This window comes from Zychaea mexicana, assembly GCF_025766255.1.
Source record: "Zychaea mexicana strain RSA 1403 chromosome Unknown BDB00scaffold_105, whole genome shotgun sequence".
Taxonomy (NCBI): Eukaryota; Fungi; Mucoromycota; class Mucoromycetes; order Mucorales; family Lichtheimiaceae; genus Zychaea; species Zychaea mexicana.
In genome coordinates, this window is record NW_026516768.1 from 64,664 (window position 1) to 83,209 (window position 18,546).

The 18,546-nt window shown below is 45.7% G+C and overlaps 7 protein-coding genes across 7 annotated transcripts; 2 read left to right on the top strand and 5 right to left on the bottom strand.

Moving 5' to 3' along the window:
• Positions 1-370: 370 nt before the first annotated feature.
• Positions 371-1,409, bottom strand: BDB00DRAFT_932602 (uncharacterized protein; the record flags this gene model as incomplete). The annotated part of the gene is made up of 3 exons (XM_053129090.1): positions 371-704; positions 841-957; positions 1,280-1,409. The coding sequence occupies 3 exons, from the start codon at positions 1,407-1,409 to the stop codon at positions 463-465; spliced, it is 489 nt and encodes a 162-aa protein (XP_052974849.1). The 3' UTR covers positions 371-462.
• Positions 1,410-8,348: 6,939 nt separating this feature from the next.
• Positions 8,349-9,805, top strand: BDB00DRAFT_847477 (uncharacterized protein). The gene is made up of 2 exons (XM_053125229.1): positions 8,349-9,159; positions 9,280-9,805. The coding sequence occupies exons 1-2, from the start codon at positions 8,370-8,372 to the stop codon at positions 9,642-9,644; spliced, it is 1,155 nt and encodes a 384-aa protein (XP_052974850.1). The 5' UTR covers positions 8,349-8,369; the 3' UTR covers positions 9,645-9,805.
• Positions 9,806-10,041: 236 nt separating this feature from the next.
• Positions 10,042-12,364, top strand: BDB00DRAFT_772242 (uncharacterized protein; the record flags this gene model as incomplete). The annotated part of the gene is made up of 3 exons (XM_053120028.1): positions 10,042-10,230; positions 10,359-10,963; positions 11,050-12,364. The coding sequence occupies 3 exons, from the start codon at positions 10,042-10,044 to the stop codon at positions 12,362-12,364; spliced, it is 2,109 nt and encodes a 702-aa protein (XP_052974851.1).
• Positions 12,365-12,476: 112 nt separating this feature from the next.
• Positions 12,477-13,538, bottom strand: BDB00DRAFT_36092 (oxidoreductase-like protein). The gene is made up of 4 exons (XM_053117077.1): positions 13,247-13,538; positions 12,985-13,154; positions 12,871-12,885; positions 12,477-12,791 (listed from the first exon to the last, which is right to left on the bottom strand). Exons 1-4 carry the CDS (start codon positions 13,370-13,372, stop codon positions 12,590-12,592), a joined length of 513 nt encoding a protein of 170 aa, XP_052974852.1. The 5' UTR covers positions 13,373-13,538; the 3' UTR covers positions 12,477-12,589.
• Positions 13,539-13,540: 2 nt separating this feature from the next.
• Positions 13,541-15,581, bottom strand: BDB00DRAFT_36161 (uncharacterized protein). The gene is made up of 3 exons (XM_053117079.1): positions 14,328-15,581; positions 13,692-14,228; positions 13,541-13,594 (listed from the first exon to the last, which is right to left on the bottom strand). The coding sequence occupies exons 1-2, from the start codon at positions 15,441-15,443 to the stop codon at positions 13,806-13,808; spliced, it is 1,539 nt and encodes a 512-aa protein (XP_052974853.1). The 5' UTR covers positions 15,444-15,581; the 3' UTR covers positions 13,541-13,594; positions 13,692-13,805.
• A 154-nt stretch (positions 15,582-15,735) lies between these two features.
• Positions 15,736-16,247, bottom strand: BDB00DRAFT_772240 (Frataxin-like domain-containing protein; the record flags this gene model as incomplete). The annotated part of the gene is made up of 3 exons (XM_053120027.1): positions 15,736-15,883; positions 15,968-16,062; positions 16,140-16,247. Coding segments are annotated over 3 exons (351 nt in total), but the record flags the coding sequence as incomplete, so codon positions are not given.
• A 481-nt stretch (positions 16,248-16,728) lies between these two features.
• BDB00DRAFT_36088 (Ferroporti-1) lies at positions 16,729-18,373 on the bottom strand. The gene has a single exon (XM_053117076.1). The coding sequence runs from the start codon at positions 18,120-18,122 to the stop codon at positions 16,809-16,811; it is 1,314 nt and encodes a 437-aa protein (XP_052974855.1). The 5' UTR covers positions 18,123-18,373; the 3' UTR covers positions 16,729-16,808.
• Positions 18,374-18,546: the final 173 nt, after the last annotated feature.

Below are 18,546 nucleotides of genomic sequence, written 5' to 3' on the forward strand. Positions count from 1 at the left end.
CCGGGTACTTCACCAGGCATTTTTGCAAGCTAGGAAAGGGCATGGTTTTTATTCCAAGATGAACGAGCGCAGTGAAGGTCATCGCTCAACTGTCCAAGGAGGAATGAGGAACTCGAATGTTACAGGCCGCTTCCAAGTGTGCCACAGCCTATATTTATATACTAAATTTGGATTTAAAAGAAGACCATATCCCTATGTCTCTTTAGCCGTGAAAAGGCGTTGGCAGAGAACAATATTAGGGGAAGGGTTATAACTATGAAGTGAGAACGTTTTCTGTTCAATTTTGTTAGGTAACCTTTTTTAACAAAATGCGGAGTATAGATAATCAGCAGATAAAACAAACAGAAAGAGAATTAAGGAAATGAAGGAGGGATAGCATTCGAGTTCCTCGTTTCTGATCGGACAGTTGAGCGATGACTTCGATGCGTTCGTTCATCTCGGACTGTCCATCGTCGTCACTGGTCATCGAACGTTGATCCGTATACCGACGTCTTTATCTAGTGATGCGATGATATTCAAGCGGCTATGTCGGATGTCTGATGATACCGGCACCTTGAAGTCCCACATTTGTTTGGGTTTGTCGCGTTGATGTAGACCTTGGTGGTCAAGCTCCATGTTTTGCTTCTGGCCAGATACACTGCTGGAATGCTGGATTGCAACAAGCCCGCTATTGCTGCTAGCTGGCGGATGGAAAGCCGTTGTTTCTTGTGTAAAGATTGCGCATCTCTCTAAATCTTGCGCACTTTCTCTTAGCGTAGTGCCAGTGTCTCGGACTTAGTACTGATTCGAATCCCAAAAAGGTCTGAAACTGCTGCTGCTCCCAGAGACACTTGGTCTTACTCAACAGAAATCCAAATGATTCCAAGTTGGTCTTCCAAAGTTGGCCATGTCGGCGTGCTTGTTCTTTGCTCGACGGTAGCAGAATCACATCTTCGATATAAAATGTCAATTTCAGGCCTTATTTCCGCAGTGGGGCAAGCACCTTGACCAAATTTTTGCAAACAACCGAGGGCATGGGCCACTCCAAACATGAGGCAACTTGCTTGGTGTGTCTTCTATTGTCAACAAAAGGCCTCAGAAGGACGGTCGTCCGAATTTAGCGGGATATCTAAATATGTATCCTAGGGATCGCACTTCACTATGCACTCCAATGGACGGACTATATGTCGCAAGGTCGGCAGACCCTCTATTTTGAAACGCTCGTATTTGATAGTTGTTCAGCTGTGAGCAATCCAGTACCGCACGGACCTTGTTGTGCGGTCGGAGCGCAAACAGATACGATTGCATTCTGGTGATATATATGGAATTTCTTCGATGGATTGCTTGTTCAATAGCTCCTGTACTGCTTGATATAAGACAGCGGCATTCTCCTGAGACATATGTAAGCGATGGTCCTCGTAGCCAACCATTTTTCGGGGAAAAACTATAAAGGGAATCTGTACTTGGCGTTGTTTCAATGTCCATGGGTCGGAACTGGCTGCTGCAGGGTCATCAGACGTCGGCAATGCTTAATGCTTAATTCAGGTTCGCCGTAGAGTCACTGCCCATGCACGACGTCTGTTGCGCCATTGCTTGAGCACTGTATTACATTGTTTATCTATCGGAGGTATTGCTGGCGCCCGCTCCACCTCCGGTTGAGACTAAACAATCGGCCTCCACGACCACGTCCTCTGCCTCAGGTGGTTGCTTTCGGCTGTAGTTGCTGCTGTTTCCGCTCGAGTTGGCATTGACATTGATTCGATGGTGTTTTCAGTTGCGGGATTCGTCATGAAACTTCTGGCAGAACTCGAGGCCAAACAATCTGCGCCGTGCTCAGCTGAACTTCCCGTCATGGAGCAAGCACTAATGGGAGCTTGACTACAAAGCGTTGATTTTGCCAAGGCTTCCCTTCTTTCGATTCGGATGCCTTCGACTGCATAGAATCCAAGTGCGATGATGTTTTGTAACTTGCCCGCCATGGATGCCATGAAGACTTTATCGGCGTGTTCATATAGATGTTTTCAAAACATGGAGCGTATAACACACGCTGGTGACAGAGAGCTTGGCACACCTCTTTTTGGATTTCAGCGAGCTGTTTGTCTCTAGCCTTTGCTTGCTGTAAAGAATCTGTGTCTATATCTGACGTATGCAGGCGACCTGCTTCAGGCTATGGATTTTGCCTAAGCAGGTCTTTGATTGTAATAGAGGCAAGGCGGTTATCGATGCACGGATAACCGACGACTTTCTTGACTGCTTCTGCGACGGGGTATCAGCCGGCTTCATTGTAACTTTCTCGCGCTGATACAAGAGTTGGATCATAACTTTCGTCTTTATCTGGTCTACATGATGTCGATAAAAGCTCATGTATTTCAAGGCTGTCTACTGGTGATGATGTTGCTTGCGGTGATGTTGTTGCTGGAAACAACTGACTCACTTGGTTTCGTCTTCAGTGTTCATGTACGTCGGCGGACTGCCACGCTTTTAGAAACGGCTAAAGAGACACAGGATCACGATAGTAAATTCCTTTCTTATAATTTAATAAAGGGAGTGGCACGCTTAGAAGCAGCCAACAATAATTTTTAATGACGAGTGACGACGATGGACGGTTTGCAGGCTGTGGGCAGGCTGTAGGCGGGGCATGTTTTTTATTCTATAGGCTGTAGGTGGGGCATGTTTTTTATTCTATAGGCTGTAGGCGGGGCATGGTTTTTTATTCTATAGGCTGTGAGAGGGGCATGGTTTTTATTTTGCAGGCTGTAGGTGGGGCATGGTTTTTTATTCTATAGGCTGTTGGCGGGGCATGGTTTTTATTCTATAGGCTGTAGGTGGGGCATGGTTTTTTATTCTACAGGCTGTGAGAGGGGCATGGTTTTTTATTCTCTAGGCTGTGAGAGGGGCATGGTTTTTTATTCTCTAGGCTGTGAGAGGGGCATGGTTTTTTATTCTCTAGGCTGTGAGTGGGGCATGGTTTTTATTCTATAGGCTGTGAGAGGGGCATGGTTTTTATTCTATAGGCTGGGAGAGAGGCATGGTTTTTATTCTATAATCAACATCCCTTGCCTCGCTTCGCTCGGCTGAATGAGCCCCTTCGCTGCGCTCCGGGTCATTCAACGGATTGGATGTTTCCTGGGGGTTCACCCCAGACCCCCAAGGTGGGGGGTTCCCCCCCACACCCCCCTTCTAAACCCGAAACTGCTCGCTTCACGAGCTTATTGATTGCTATGACTACATATAACCCTAAACATTATCATTGTTGCTATGACACGAAACCCTACTGCACATTGCTTTGTCAAATTTAAAAGAGACGCCAGAGGAACTTTTGACTGGTATTTTCACTGTTAATATGAGTATAACTTATTTGTTGCTATCGACAGCTCTTACATATTTTTGAAAGTTCATCAATGTGTCCGCTTTCATTTGAACATCGTTGTAGATTATTGCTGCTTGTCGTAATTAGCTGGAAGGTGACGGCAGTTTCGCGCAGTTCTATATCTTATTGTTTCGCAGCAGATCTACTTACAAAAAAATACTGTGAAAAGGTAAGAATATTCTATTGTACGTTGAACGATATTAAGTTAAAATAAGAGTTTAGAAGAAAGCAAAAAGAAAAAGAGCAGAAAAGGGTTTAGGGTGATGGAGGTGGAGATGCGGTGATTGTTGTAGTGGGAGAGGTTGGTGGTGAATTTTCGGCTTGTTCAGGAACAGAGGCCGGCGGATGCAAGAGGACTTCTTGGTATACGATGTTGGTGGTTTGTGGTGGTCCAGACCCTGACAGATCGATGGCAACACGAATGTTATTAGGATTTGTTGCTCTTGAAAAAGCAACATAGAGCTGGCCATGCGCAAAAACGTCTTCTTGAAGCCGGATGCCAACATGCGAAAGGGTTTGACCTTGAGCCTTATGTATGGTCATTGCAAATGCTAGTCGGACAGGAAATTGGCGGCGACATAGGATGAATGGGTAATCACCCTCGGTTGTGCACATATTGATCCGTGGCAGATAATGCTCAGTATCTTCATGTCCTTCATCAATTTCTTAACACCAACACTCCATCCTTAACACCAATACTCCATTCAAAAAGTCTGGTGACAAAAACTTTTGTACCATTGCATAAGCCAGTGTCAGGATCAAGGTTCCGAAGGATGACCAATGGCATGCCAACTTTGAGCTACAGGGAATGTGCTGGAACACCACTTGTGCTAATGCTGTTCAAGAACTCAACTGGATAGTTGACAGCAGCAGCTTCTGGGTCATCGTGATCAATGACGCGGTCGTTCGAATTATATGTGCGTGCTGTGCCAGGGAAAACAGAGAATGCTGTATCATTGATAATGCCGACGTCGATATTTTTTGCTGCTAATCTAGCTTAGGTGCTGAACTCATGTGGTTGAGGATTGGGATTGCAGATAGTAGGGTAGATGGCGTCAATCAATGACATTGGATCGCTTGTGTTGATGCGCCATTCTGGTGGTATCTCGACGCTGGTTGTAAACGGTGGACGACCATCACCAATGGCAAGAAGGGTATCGGCAAATGCTGCAGCATCAGGACTTGCATTGAGTACTCGCATGTTGACAGTCAAATGCAGTACTTGAACTGCCGACCAAAAAGAAGCAGAGCGAATGCATTCTCCAACAACTTGGGACCGTGTCCCTCTTTTGACGACAGGGAGTAGCTGGCGAAAGTCACCACCGAAAACAGCGACTTTTCCTCCAAACGAAACACGTTCCAAGTGGGGATCTACAGCACCCATGATATCCCTCAAGGATCTGTCGACTGCTTCAAAATTGTGCTTGCTGCACATGACTGCTTCATCCCAAATAATAAGCGATGCTCTCTGTATGAGATATGCATGCGGACCACCAAGACGCAAATTACAGCTCGTGCTTTCGTCGGCATTCAAGGGAATTTCAAAGCGACTATGCGCAGTTCGCCCACCGGGTAACAAAATAGCAGCAATACCTGAAGAAGCAACAGGCAAGGCTATCTGATCGTGGGAGCGAGTGTGGCTCAAGAGTGCCTTGAAGAGCTGCGACTTGCCGGTACCACCAGAACCATTGACAAAGAAAATACGCGAAGTATACTCAGTTGTAGGAGCATCTATGGCATTGGCAATGGTATCGAACGCATGACGTTGGCCTTCATTCAACGTGGGAAGCAAAGCTTGAATTAGCTGGTGCTGTACTTCTATATTGTACTCGCGCCTTTCTACAATTTCCAGAGCTTCTAGTGGTGGCAGACGATCTAATTGGTAACGAAGTCTTGTGGCATGGAGGGGAATTCGGAAAGATGGTGGCCTGTTGAATTCAATCGCATTTCTGTATCACCGAGTGCGCGTTGATATATTTGCTCGATTTGATCAGGTTGCAACTCATCCTCATTCGAGAGTGATAGCGTTCTACCCATTTCGAAAAAGTAGTCGTCGGCCATTCGATCACGGTGGTTGTTCCATAAGGTAAGTGGGTCGGTTGGTGATGAATCGATGAGAATATACACAAAGAGTGCTCGAATTGCAGCTGCGGATGGCGCGGTAATGGATGCCTCAGCCAAACAGTCGTCCCATTCCAGATCTAACTCCAAAAAACCATAGGCGACGGCCGCTTCTTGAAAAGTTGCATATACAACCCCATCTATTGTCCTCAACGCTTCGAAGCTTGTTGGTCCTCGGACATGCAAAAGAAGGAGACGAAGGGCATATAATGGCATGTTGGAAATTGAAGCAGCATATATGCGAGACACTACGTTCTGTACTGGTGGGTTGGTGCGAGGATTCCATCTATCGTTTCGGTCGTCCCAAGTATAGTGGCAAGGAATTTGCGTATACGTGTACTGACATGCAGCAGGATCCCGAGCACAAAGAGCAAAGAAACCGAGTAGCCTGGTCCCAGTAGCTGCAGCATTGCGAGCTAACTCGAATTCCTGAGGTGTCATATCGCCCCGAAATACCATCAACTGTTCGCCAGGCAGATGGATGTCTAAGCGCGCTACGGTTGGATGGTGCATATGCACTCTGAATTCCAGCGTTCTCCAAACTGCCTCACATGGTCCTATGTATCGTGCATTCTGATACTCGACTACTTCATCAATGGCATCAGGTTGAGCAGCTGTGTCAGTGGTAGCAGTCCGCGTTCTCGCTTCAAGTTGCGCTCGGTCGGATCCCTTAGTGATGTACTTGCACAAATATTTGATGGCTCGAGCAGAGGTACAGATTTCGACGTTAATATGAGCATCATACTTTTGGCTAAGATACGGGTTGTACGGAACGACGTGTCGGTTGGTGGCGGTGAATCGGCTTCGTTGGAAAGTATGCTGGCGTTGATTTTGGCGTCGTCGATACATAGGATAACCATCACGTTTCACGCGTGTCTCTGGAGAAAATGGCTTGGGATAATGCTGTGAACAACGACTGTTTTTCATACAAACAGCATCTGGTGCAGCATCTCCGCAAGGGCCATGTATCATGCAGGAAGTGACCGTTGCATACAATTGAGGGTGAGTCAACGGATCGAGTATCATAATAGTTAGCACCCTACATAGTATGATACTAGTCTTTAAAAATGATATTGTAGCATAATTACTTTTCTCCTGTTGTGCACATATCCATGAGAGCTAGGACATATTTATGGCGAGAGCATATGGCCGTAAATACACCAGTTGTTGGAACCGATGACTTGGTTGTGCCCAACTTTGACAAGGATCTCCATCCTTCGCAGTAATTGTCTAAACTTTGGGGTACAGCCTCAGAGATACTGTCTACCAAAGAAGCAGCTACATTCCTAGTTAAAGGACGTCCCCGCTTTAAAAGTGTTATTAGATCATTAGCCTAGTTTCATAAATTTGCACATAGTACAACTCATTCTCACTTGGTATCTAGAAGTAACAATATCATTGTTGGCCTTCCATATTGCTATCATGATCTCATCACATGGATCAGTAACTGGCGAGTCGAAACTTCGATCGAATCTTTTCAGTTGAAAGTTCCCATCCGTTGAAATCGGCACCATGAATCCATCTCATTTCTTTTAAATTTTAAATCAATTTAGAATAAGTAAGCGGCCTGTAGGATAACTCTGTCTTTCTCAATAAAATATACCATTGAAAACAGATTGGACATCTTCCGTTTTGTATATCACAGCATGAATCAACTTCATTATCCAGGAGAAACTTGAATTTCGACTAGTTCACCAGTGTGGAATACAGTGTGTTCCGCAAAGTAAGAGGAAGAATCTTTTTCATAAAACTCAACGAACTATTCTCAGCGATGCTTTTTATAGAATGCTTACAGTCTGGTCATAATCAGCCTTCAACAATTTAAAAATGGTGTTGATCGGTGCACGTCCAACCACGTGTTTTGATAGCGACGAATTACTTCAACATGAATCGCAATCGACGACAGAACCTTTCCCATTTTCATACAAAAATTGAATGCTCATTTGAAGCGATTTTGTGTGTATTGCGAAAAACAACAGAAAAAAGAAGACGGGCAATTAGAGTACTCTTTTATATACAAAGCTTCCAAGGCTTGTACTACAAAAATATTCTTGGCAACAGGACATCCGATTTGTCAGCGAAGACGGATTCACGTTTCGTACATGAATCTTGTTCTTGTTATCATGTCCATTATAACGAATTTATTCTTCGTACAATATGCATTTATTCTCGCCGTTAGGTGAATTTGTTTTCAGTCAAGGCGAACTTACTTCCTGGAAAGAGTGTATATTTGACCTTTATAATTCGTGAACCAGTTGCACAAGCAATTTCATTTTAACATAAAAAATATGGAGAAGTCAGGTAGAGAAACTAACTCCTGGCCAGTCCGTGATAGCGATGATGTGTTGTAATTGATCGGTGGTAGAATGTTCCGTCTGGTACCTGTATCTGATGTTCTATTGTCAATGCTCAAGAAGGCAAGGAATGGTGCTTCTGCCCCAATAAAACTGCCCGGAAAGGCATAATAATGCAACCCGAGTCAAATATGGTATTGGCCCTAACCATAGATGCAGGAGGGATATACATTGATCATCTCCAAGCAGCGAGACCCTGACTTAATATTTAGAGTGTGTGTTGCGGGCATTAAGTTGTAGATCAAGCACAGAAAAGAACCCGAAACAACACGGAAAAGGGATAAAACTCAAGAATGCTTCAAACCTTAATTATATCTCCACTTCCTTTTCCCATCTGCTCCAAATCCTGTAGCCTACAAGCATTCGTCATTGAAAGAGAAATGCTGTGCGAGCGAACAGAGGGACATGCACACGAAGAACAGTGCAGCGGCTTCCATCTTACAAGGCTACTAGTTATATGGGAAGGGAACAGTGATAGAAAGAACCACAGGACCGTGGAAAAAGGATTAAGCTAAGAACACCTACCAAACTGCTCTTCGGGCAATATGCATTTCTCCTTTCCCCCGAGAGAGAGAGCGTTATCATCCGTCCGGCTAACCGCACACACACACACACGCATACAGAGTTACCGAGGAATAATCGCTTTTGTCGTGCGTGTGTGTGTGCATATAAAGCTTCACACGCTTTCCCGGCAGCATCTTTCTTCTTCTTCTCCACTCTCTTCTTACCACCACACCTACAGCAGACAACGCATCATGGTCCAAGGAACTCCTCTCGGCAAAGGCATCTTCGTGCCTATTCCAACCTTCTTCAAGCCCGAAAACGAAGACCTCGACCTGGAAGCTTTAGAGAAGCACATCAAGTACATGTGCAACACCGGTGTTGCCGGCATCATTTTCATGGGCTCCACTGGTGAGGCCGTCCACTTGAGCGATGAGGAGCGCATTACCATGATTAGCAAAGGTCGCGAATTCATTCAAAAGTACGACCCCTCCGTCAAGGTGCTTGCTGGTGCAGGCATTCAGTCTGCTCGCGGCACGATTAAGTTGGCCAAAGACGCAGCAGCAGCCGGTGCCGGACACGTGCTTGTTCTGCCTCCCTCATACTACAAGCCCAGCATGAGCAGTGATGCCCTGTATGCTTTCTTCAAGCGCGTTGCAGACGAATCGCCAATTCCTGTTGTGATCTACAACTATCCCGGCGTCACCCAGGGCGTTGACATTGACGCCCAAACGATTGTCAAGTTGGCAAAGCACCCCAACATTGTGGGCATCAAGGGCACGGATGGTAACATTGGCAAGGTCGGCTATGTTGCACACCGCATTACTCCTGAAGGTAAATGATTCACGAAAATCGGACACTGGTTGGATGTAGACTGCGGGCTTCGTGTGCACTGCGAGGAGAGAAGCTGTAAAGAGAGAGCTAATAATTTATGTGGCGACAATGCATCACTAGATAATTTCGCGCTGCTGGCCGGCTCCGTAGACTTTTTCCTTCCCGCACTGGCAGTGGGCGCTGTTGGATGTGTGCCAGGTTTGGGCAACGTGGCGCCACGTGCTTGTGTCGAAATCCAAAAGCTGTTCGAAAAGGGCGACCTTGAAGGCGCCAAAAAGCTGCAGCAGACTCTTGTCGAGCCCGATGATGCTTTGGCCCGCTGGTACGGCAACCCCGGTGTCAAGGGCTGTATGCAGCGTGTGTTGGGATGGGGAGGCCTGCCTCGCAACCCTCTTCAGCCATTGCCTGCAGACCAGGTGGAGGCGATCGCAAAAGCGGTTGGGGTTTCCATGACGATCGAGCAATCGCTGACAACGTCATCCTGAATCAAATAGCCCATTCATGCGTTTTCCCAGGCCATGTGAAAAGCAAATTTGTACGAATCAACTCCTGTCGGCCGCCCATTTCTCCGGTGCGACACAGGCACAAGCACACGCACACTGTAACTGTATAGCATCTCTCTCTCTCTCTCTCTCTCTCTCTCTCTTCCCCACATGCACACATCAAATAAAATCTTTTTTTGAGCCCTGACTTTTGTTTTACCCCACACTTCTTTCTCTTTCTCTTTTCTCTCCATCTCGTTTACATACTGAGCTCAACCAGTAGGAAGCAGTAACAACAGTGGACATCTTCTCATTCACCACCACAGATACAAAGTACCACCCGCGCACATATACGTCAAGAATGACTTACGCCAAAAAGTCAAGTTCAGCTCTGCTGGCAATGGGTCCACTCGACTTGCTTCTGCTAGGCACCTTGGGTATTGGTACCTTAATCTGGCTATCACGCAAACTCAGGTCCACCAAATCCTACAAATATGATGATACATTGGCCACCAAAGGCAAAGCCGAACAATCCAAAGCCGCAAACACCGGCCCCGAACGTAACTTTGTGAAGCTCATGCAGCAACAGGTGATTACTCCCTTCTCTTCATTCTGGATTGAGATAGGCAGACACGCAGAGTGTGAAGCAGCCTAGCCAGACTCTAGACACGTAGCTAATGTATCTGATAAACCGTACTCTATACACACTATGAATAGAATCGACAAGTCATCTTTTTCTATGGATCGCAAACAGGCACGGCTGAAGACTATGCTAGCAGATTGGCCAAAGAGTGCTCACAAAAATATGGCGTGAGCTGTATGGCCGCCGATATTGAACTGTACGACATGACTTTTATGGATAGCGTGCCCTCAGAAAATCTAGTCGTATTTGTGATGGCCACGTATGGCGAAGGCGAGCCTACCGACAATGCTGTGGACTTTTGGGAGCTCTTGACCAGCGAAGAGCCAGAGTTTTCAGAAAGCAGCACGCTGGAGAACTTGCGATACATTGTGTTTGGCTTGGGCAATAAGACATATGAGCACTATAATTCCGTGTCACGTATACTGGATAGCAAGCTTACCGAATTGGGAGCAAAGCGTCTTGGAGAGCGAGGCGAAGGAGACGACGATGCTTCGCTGGAAGAGGACTTCTTGGCATGGCAGGAGGGCATGTGGCCCGTCTTTTGCGAGGCTATGGGTGTCGATGAGAGCAGCGCGCAATCAGGACCTCGACAAGCCATGTTTAGCGTACAAGAATTGGATGCGGTCGATCGGGCTGCTTTGTTTTTGGGCGAGCTCGGCGAATGGACGAAGCCCGAACAGTAAGTTACTGAGTATACAGAATTCATTGCCACATCAGACAAAACTATTTAAGATTTAATATGGCAAAATCTGTTTCTGCTTATAGGCTTCTGCAGCAAACAATCACGCATGATGCCAAACACCCTTACCAAGCCCCAATCGCCGTCTCTCGCGACCTCTTTACTGACTCGGCCGACCGTCACTGCCTGCATCTGGAAATAGACTTATCGAAAAGCAACATGTCATACCAGACCGGTGATCATATTGCGATCTGGCCCACCAACAATGAAATCGAAGTGCATCGGCTGGCCGCAGTGCTGGGCTTATCCGATAAGCTTGATACTGCTGTCATGGTCGAAGCTTTGGATAACACTGCATCCAAAAAGCATCCGTTCCCTGTACCAACCACATACCGCGCCCTATTTCGTCATTATTTGGACATATGCGCCCCTGCTTCTCGTCAAACTCTCATGACACTCGTTGAATATGCGCCTACAGAGTCGTCCAAGGAAGCTCTACGGCAGTTGGCTTCGGACAAGGATGTCTATCGTCTCAAAGTTGGCGACGCGATCCGCAATTTGGCTGAAGTGTTGGAATTGTGCCAGGACGACGACGAGGGTACTACTACTGTATCCCCAGGGTTCTTTTCCACCGTTCCATTCGACTTGATCATTGAGAGCGTTTCTCGTTTGCAGCCTCGATACTACTCAATTTCATCGTCTTCCTCCACATCGCCAAAGTCAGTCGCAGTGACGGCCGTAACGCTTTCATACCAACCAACCAAAGAGGAACGTACCGTGTATGGTGTCAATACTAACTACCTATGGCGTATCCATTCCCCAGAAGATAACTCGGTTCCATACTATGATTTAAACGGCCCACGCAACACGCTCATAGACAAAAAGGTGCCAGTGCATATCCGCCGCTCGCCGTTTAAGCTTCCACGCAATACTAAACTACCAGTCATCATGGTCGGCCCTGGCACAGGCGTCGCTCCTTTCCGTGGTTTCGTTCATGAACGCGTATATCAAAAGCAGCAGCAAGGCAAAGAAGTCGGCCCCACGGTTCTCTTTTACGGCTGCCGTCATCCGAGCCAAGACTTTTTGTACAAGGAAGAATGGCCTCAACTGTTTGAAGCCTTGGGCGAGGATTCACGACTGATCACGGCATTTTCACGAGAGACGGATAGGAAGGTGTACGTCCAGCATCGATTGAAGGAACATGGCGAGCAAATGTGGCAATATATCGAGCAAGGTGCCTATATCTATGTGTGTGGCGATGCCAAGAATATGGCTAGGGATGTGCAGCAGACATTTGTCCAGTTTGCACAGTCGTTTGGACAGAGAACAGAACAGCAGGCTCAAGATTATGTCAAGAATTTGCGAAGCTCTGGCCGGTACCAGGAAGATGTTTGGTCTTAGATTTTTAATACGTTCTAGAAATTTTTGTTTTTGCTCTCTATATTTTTTCTTGTATAATGTAGTATAATTTACATGGGGTTGGGGGGATGGTCAGGCGAAGCATATCTTTACGAAAGAGTTGTCATTGATTGGGTACAATTGGCTCTACTCATCTCCTTTTCGCTCTATTTGGTATCGACTATGTACATATTATATCACGTGATTTTGCTTCCATCCACAAACATTTTACTTGCCCTTCATTTTCTTTTCCATGGCATAAAATGCTTTCATGGTTGGATCCATCTCGTCTTGCACCTGAGCCTCTATCGACTTTTTCGATGCTGCTAGTGATGGTGGTAACGGTTCGCCTGCCTTTTTGAACCGCTGCCTTAATTCAGCCTTCTGTTCCTGATATTCTTCCATATCCTCTGCATAGATATCCCAGACACTATATCAATGGATCGCTGCATGAGTATTTCCTTATTATGTATGCGATGAAGTTACCCATTTTGAAACCAAGCACTTACCAATAAGCACATCCACTAATATCAAATATTACAAGATCAAGAAAAACATCAGCTTTCAAAAAATCTTTCCCCAACCAACCAAACTTGAGGAGCGGGTTAATGTATTGTACATACCTCATACAACAGTCTTCAGGCGCTTTGGGTTTCTGTGGTAACTCAATCCTTTCACCTCTCAAGGTGACGATTTCCTTTGGATCTTCTTCAACTTTGACAGGTTTCGGTAAATCGTCAAATGTTGGAACTACGATGGGTACCTTGGCTGTAAATGATGCGGCATGGGGCTCCTAAATAGAAGATTATTGTAAGTACTATGCTAAAAAAAAATACAAAGGAAAAGAGGGGCAATCCAAGTATAGTAGCGAATGGAAATAATAACCTGAGCAGGTTGCTGAAGAATTAAAGACCACCAGCCATCATAATTACTTGCTCGAGAATGTTTTGACCGAGTTACAACTGAGTTTATCAAATGTCGGGATGGTAAAGGCTGCAGTAACAGTGACATGACAAAAGGAGATCGATCGCTTCTTTGTACGTTGTCGTGGAGAGATAAAAAAAGAAGGTACAGCGGCAAAATAGTGTCCCGAATGCCGAATTTATTCAAGACACCAGATCCGGTTATCTTGCACTGGAAGCAGTTTGAGTAAGTTACTGTTTAGCTGCATCAAATGAACAACGCATAAAAGAAGAACATATGAGGGAGAATATCGACATTTTTGTATAACTTCTTGGAGAATTAGCGTTACAGAAGAATAGATGTCAGCATTTTCTTCATGACAAAGCCCTCTAATCATACTCAATTGTATTGTAATTAAACAACCTACCACGTACCCACACGACGCCCATCATAAAAAAGGTGGATGGAAGGATATATGTATGCCTTCCCATCAAGGAAAGCATAAGAGGAGATATAGAGATTAAGATGCTAATGGCAAAAATTATGCTGAAGATGATGTAGTGTTATTGGTACTATTGGTATTATGAATGTCATTGTTATTGGTTTTGTCGGATAATAGGGATGGTGCAGATGACGATAAATCTCCTCTCACATTGAGAGCATCTGAAGGGAAAGTAGTAGTGGCAGTCAGTCGGCGAGGAGAAGAAGTAGTAGTAGTATCGGTAGTAGTAGTAGTGGTGGTGGTGGTAGTACTCGCGGTTGACGTCGATGCAGTGAGAGGCGTACTGTCTTTTTTACCCAGATAAAAACCATCGTCTACAAATGCGCTACAGTGGTTCCATAATTTGGCCACCTCAGCCGTAACGCGAGTCACTTGTAGACACCCTTGTTTGACCGGTTTGGGCCAGTTGAAAACCTCTTGTGTCGATATTGATCGCACCGAGCTCATGACCGATACCATTACCTAATTACATTATATTGTATACATACATTTACAACCGAGTCCAGCCACTATTTGCATTCCTTCGATGACTTTCTTGTTGATTGTCCTTCTATTGTTTACCTTGAGATATTGATTGGTATCCTGCCAGAATCCTTTGCGTGATGTGGTATCATCAGCAGCAGCCGCGGCGGTAACAATCTGTAAATTATTATCCAGCCTCATGGCTCGTTCGGCTGCATCCTGTGCCTGCCGTGCCAAGTCCCGGAGTTTGGTAGCCAGCACGGATGAAGTTTCCGTTGCCAGAGTTTCCACAATGGATTGTTTCAATAGCTCGGTTACGTGCAATGAGTGTGTAACAGCCAGTTTCAAATGAGCGTATAACTGTGATCGATCGTCGACCGATGGTGATGCAATGGGTGATCCCATCGACATCCCAGTGGGTGTACTAGTTGTGTGGTCACTGTGTGAGCGCCCGCGCATCGGCACTTTCTGTTGTTGCTGTTGTTGTTCCTGTTGCTGATGGCGTGATAGTACACGCCATACATCCTTAATATCTACGGCCGTTGTATGCACCATTACCAGTATATGACGAGCAAACTTGACATCTAATGATTGTATCAATGTGGCTGTGTTTTGGCGCAGCACTGAGCAGAGTTCTTTGAGTGCTCGAGTGCAAGCGATGGCTAATTTTACAAGCTGCTGCTGCTGCTGCTGCTGCTGCTGCTGCTGTTGTTGTTGTTGTTGTTCGTCATCTTGCTGTTGCTGTTGCTGCTGTCGATCCAATACAATCGTAAGGCGTTCACTGGCAGTTGTTGACTGAATAAAAGCCGGTGATAACATCGAATTGAGACCGCTATCAAATGTCAAGCAGCGTCGGACAGCGGCGTGTAACGACGTGGCAGCAAACAAGAGTGAGCGACAAACTTCTGTCACTTTGGAGCAAGTCTGTTGGCGTGTTCGCTGCAAGTGGGCATCGCATTCGATAGTGTCCATGCTGTTGCTGCTGCTGTTGCTGTTGTTAATGTTATTGTTATTGTTCGATTGAAGATTGAGAGGCGGAAGCGAGGCTGCGACTGTACCGATTTGCCGATTCGGTAATATTGGAGGAGGAGGGGGAGGAGACGCTTTGTATGTAGAAGGCCCGTTTTTGTTTAAAGACAGTCCGAGGGAACCTGACGACGAATGGGCAGTCAACGATCGGAGTGAGGCATGATGTCCATCTGAAGGATGGTCCATCGTTTGGTTTGGGGGGGAGTTGGGGGTTATGGAGTTTGGAAACTTTCTTTGTCAACTTGTCCGTGAGAGAGAGAGAGAGAGAGAGAGAGAGAGAGAGAGTGTGTGTGTGTGTGTGCGTGTGTGTGAGCCGGAGAGTTGCCGTGCGCTATGGTAGGGCACACTTTTTCTGCCACACCACAAACCGGACTTTCTATTACGCAGTCTGCAGGAGCCATTATAGTGTCCTATCATACCCCATACAAATCAAATATCTAGTTTATCCAGTTTTATTACTTATCATAACTTTCCATATCTATAATGCCTCAAAACCTTCCAAGACATCGACTGACCGCCCAAACACTTGACTCAATTCCTCGTTCAACAACTCGTCTAAAGTATGGTTGTTTCGGTGATAAAACCACTTTTTATGTTCCTCGTCATAATCGTAGCGCTTAGGTCCACTATAAAGCACCCATTGATACACTTTGTCAGCATACGGAAAGAGAATGTACATACACAAATGCGAAGCATGTTTCTATTGCTACCTTTTCGGTGACGAGAGCCAAATTTGTTGGTTAGGTGGCTGTTTGTTAAGCACGTACGTTCCATGCTCACCGAGCTTGATCGTCATTACGCCTTGCTATCAATAATAACATTGTCAATAAAGTATATATAATTATATTTGTTTACCTTTCATTTTTGCGAAAAAATCTATACCGAGTACTCAATATCGAAACCAGGCAAGTCGACTTCTTCACCGATCGTTTCCAGAGTTTCGTCGATATGGTCGAGAGTCTCGTCTGAAACTTGGTGGTATTGATCAATCGTCAGCGATCTAAGGTTGCATTTCGTAAATATGGCTTGTCGACAAATCTGAACTATTTCGTACAGTAGAAGGTGGGGAGAAGCAATCGCTTACGCTGCGTTATAGGACGGTCCAGCCGTGGTGCTTACGGTCCTCCGTGCTGCAAAGACACGCGACATTGTGGCAATTCTGCTGGTGCCTTCTAGCAGTTGGCGGGGCGAAACACGCTTTGGCACCGCGGTGGCCAAGGGGCGATAGAATTGTTGAGAAATGAGCCGTTTTGAGCAAGTTGGCCGAATCCACCGCGTAAATGACATGTTTTGTTGTATATGAATAGTTTAGTTGGTTGACGAAAAGCGTAGTTTATATGATGCAACCTTCAACCAATAATTTGTATCAAGCCCGCTTCACGGTCTATCATTTTGCCGCTTGCAGGTACTGTGCCTTATACTATAACTCTTTGATCAAAATAGAATAAATACAAAGCATTAATACCATATTGTTTAAATGTATTAGATAAAGCAGAAGAATAATGAATGAGGGAGTTTCTAGACAAGTATCTACAGTACAATAACCATTACTTAGTCCATATGCAAATGGACCAGATGGCCTCTTTCCTTCTTGACAAATGAGGTGTATATAAAGGTAGCCAACAGCACTGACGAGAACGAGATGAACACCGGGATGGAGAACATGCTTGGATCAGAAAACACCATGGTGAGAACGTATTGCGACAGATCAAAAAAGTTGCATAAACTGTGCTGCCACCCAGCAATTCCACCGATCTTGTCAGCATCAACATACTGCTGCATCAGGATTGTTTCCGCCATATCATACAGCCATAGACCAATGCGACTTAATGACATGCCTCCAAACAGTAGCACCGGACCATATGGAACCGACTTGATAAAGGAGAGTATGACAGGGACCAGACAGGCGACTTCGAACCACAGTGCCCATAAACCAGTGCGTATCATGCCGATGCGTTGTGAAAGTACGGGTAGAATATAGGTGGCAGCCATACCCGCAATACCGGCGACTGCACGTAGTATACCCAATGTAGCATCATCATAACCTTCGAGTTTCAAATAGGATACCATGATACCACCAAATGACAAGACCGTCAAGTAGAGCAAGGAGAGCGCCAAACTGGCCCGGAAAATGTCATGTCGCACATAGTCTGTAAAAGAGATACCCCCGTTTTGCTGCTGCCGCAATGTATTCGCTGTGGTTGTCGCTGTTGTTGTTGGCGATGAAGGAAGAACATCATGATCAAGCAACGGTGTGTATTCTTCGTCCAATGCAGGGGTAGCCTTGTACACGCGGTAAATTAGATTATACTCGATCACAAACGAAACTGCGTTCCATACAGCGACGATGATGGGTGCGCTCGGTGCCAGGGTCAAAAATCCGATTGAAACGGGCGCAACCGTTTTACAAATCAAGTCGATGCGTCGCATCACCGTAACCATCACCTCGGTATCGCCACCCGAAATTACTGTCACCCAATCCTTTTCGACCGCGATATTGTTGCCAATAAATGCTAGCTTGAGTATGCAGCTGCACGCCACAATCACACAGTAACCTGTCATACGCGACGAGTCGTTGTTGTCGTTGCCCTCATTCTGCAGCATGAGGTAGAATGTAATACAGCATGTAATAATGGCCGCCTTTTGTGCTAGCAGGGTATAGCGGACGAATGGTAGCCGAGGAAACTTGTCTTCCCAATGACCGACATAGCTGCTAAAGAATACCGCTGACATTGTCGTGATGAAGCCATAAATGGAGGGAAGTAACAGCGACTCGTGAAAGATCTTGGCGAGTAGAATGTAGGCAAGAAACTCAAAAACTCGGTCGGTCCATGAGGTCAGAAAATGGGAAATGTACAACAACATTACTGCAGCCTTGTTGGCACGAAACGTAGTGCGTGTGTACCTTACTGGTTGTGGATGCGTTCTTATTCTCTTTATTCTTCAGCTGAACTTGGAATTCCATTATCTAAGAATCAGAGATCGCTAGTGCAGCTGTGTTACAATGGTGCGTCAAAGTATAGTATAGTCTAAGAGTATTCTTTAGTGAATAGAATCTTTTAATAAAAAAGAAGGCATGAGAAGGCTTTTGAGAGTAAGAAGTAGGTGGAGCGATCTGGAACTGTTCGTGAGCTGTTTGTGGGATCCCATGCATATTATATAAGAGCATAAGTGCACTTTAACGCCCTATTACATACATGCTGTCTGTTTCCAGTAACGCTCAGTGTATCCTGTAACGCTTGTTGCCATGGTAACCGGTGGAACGTTGACCCGATTTCAACCCTTCACT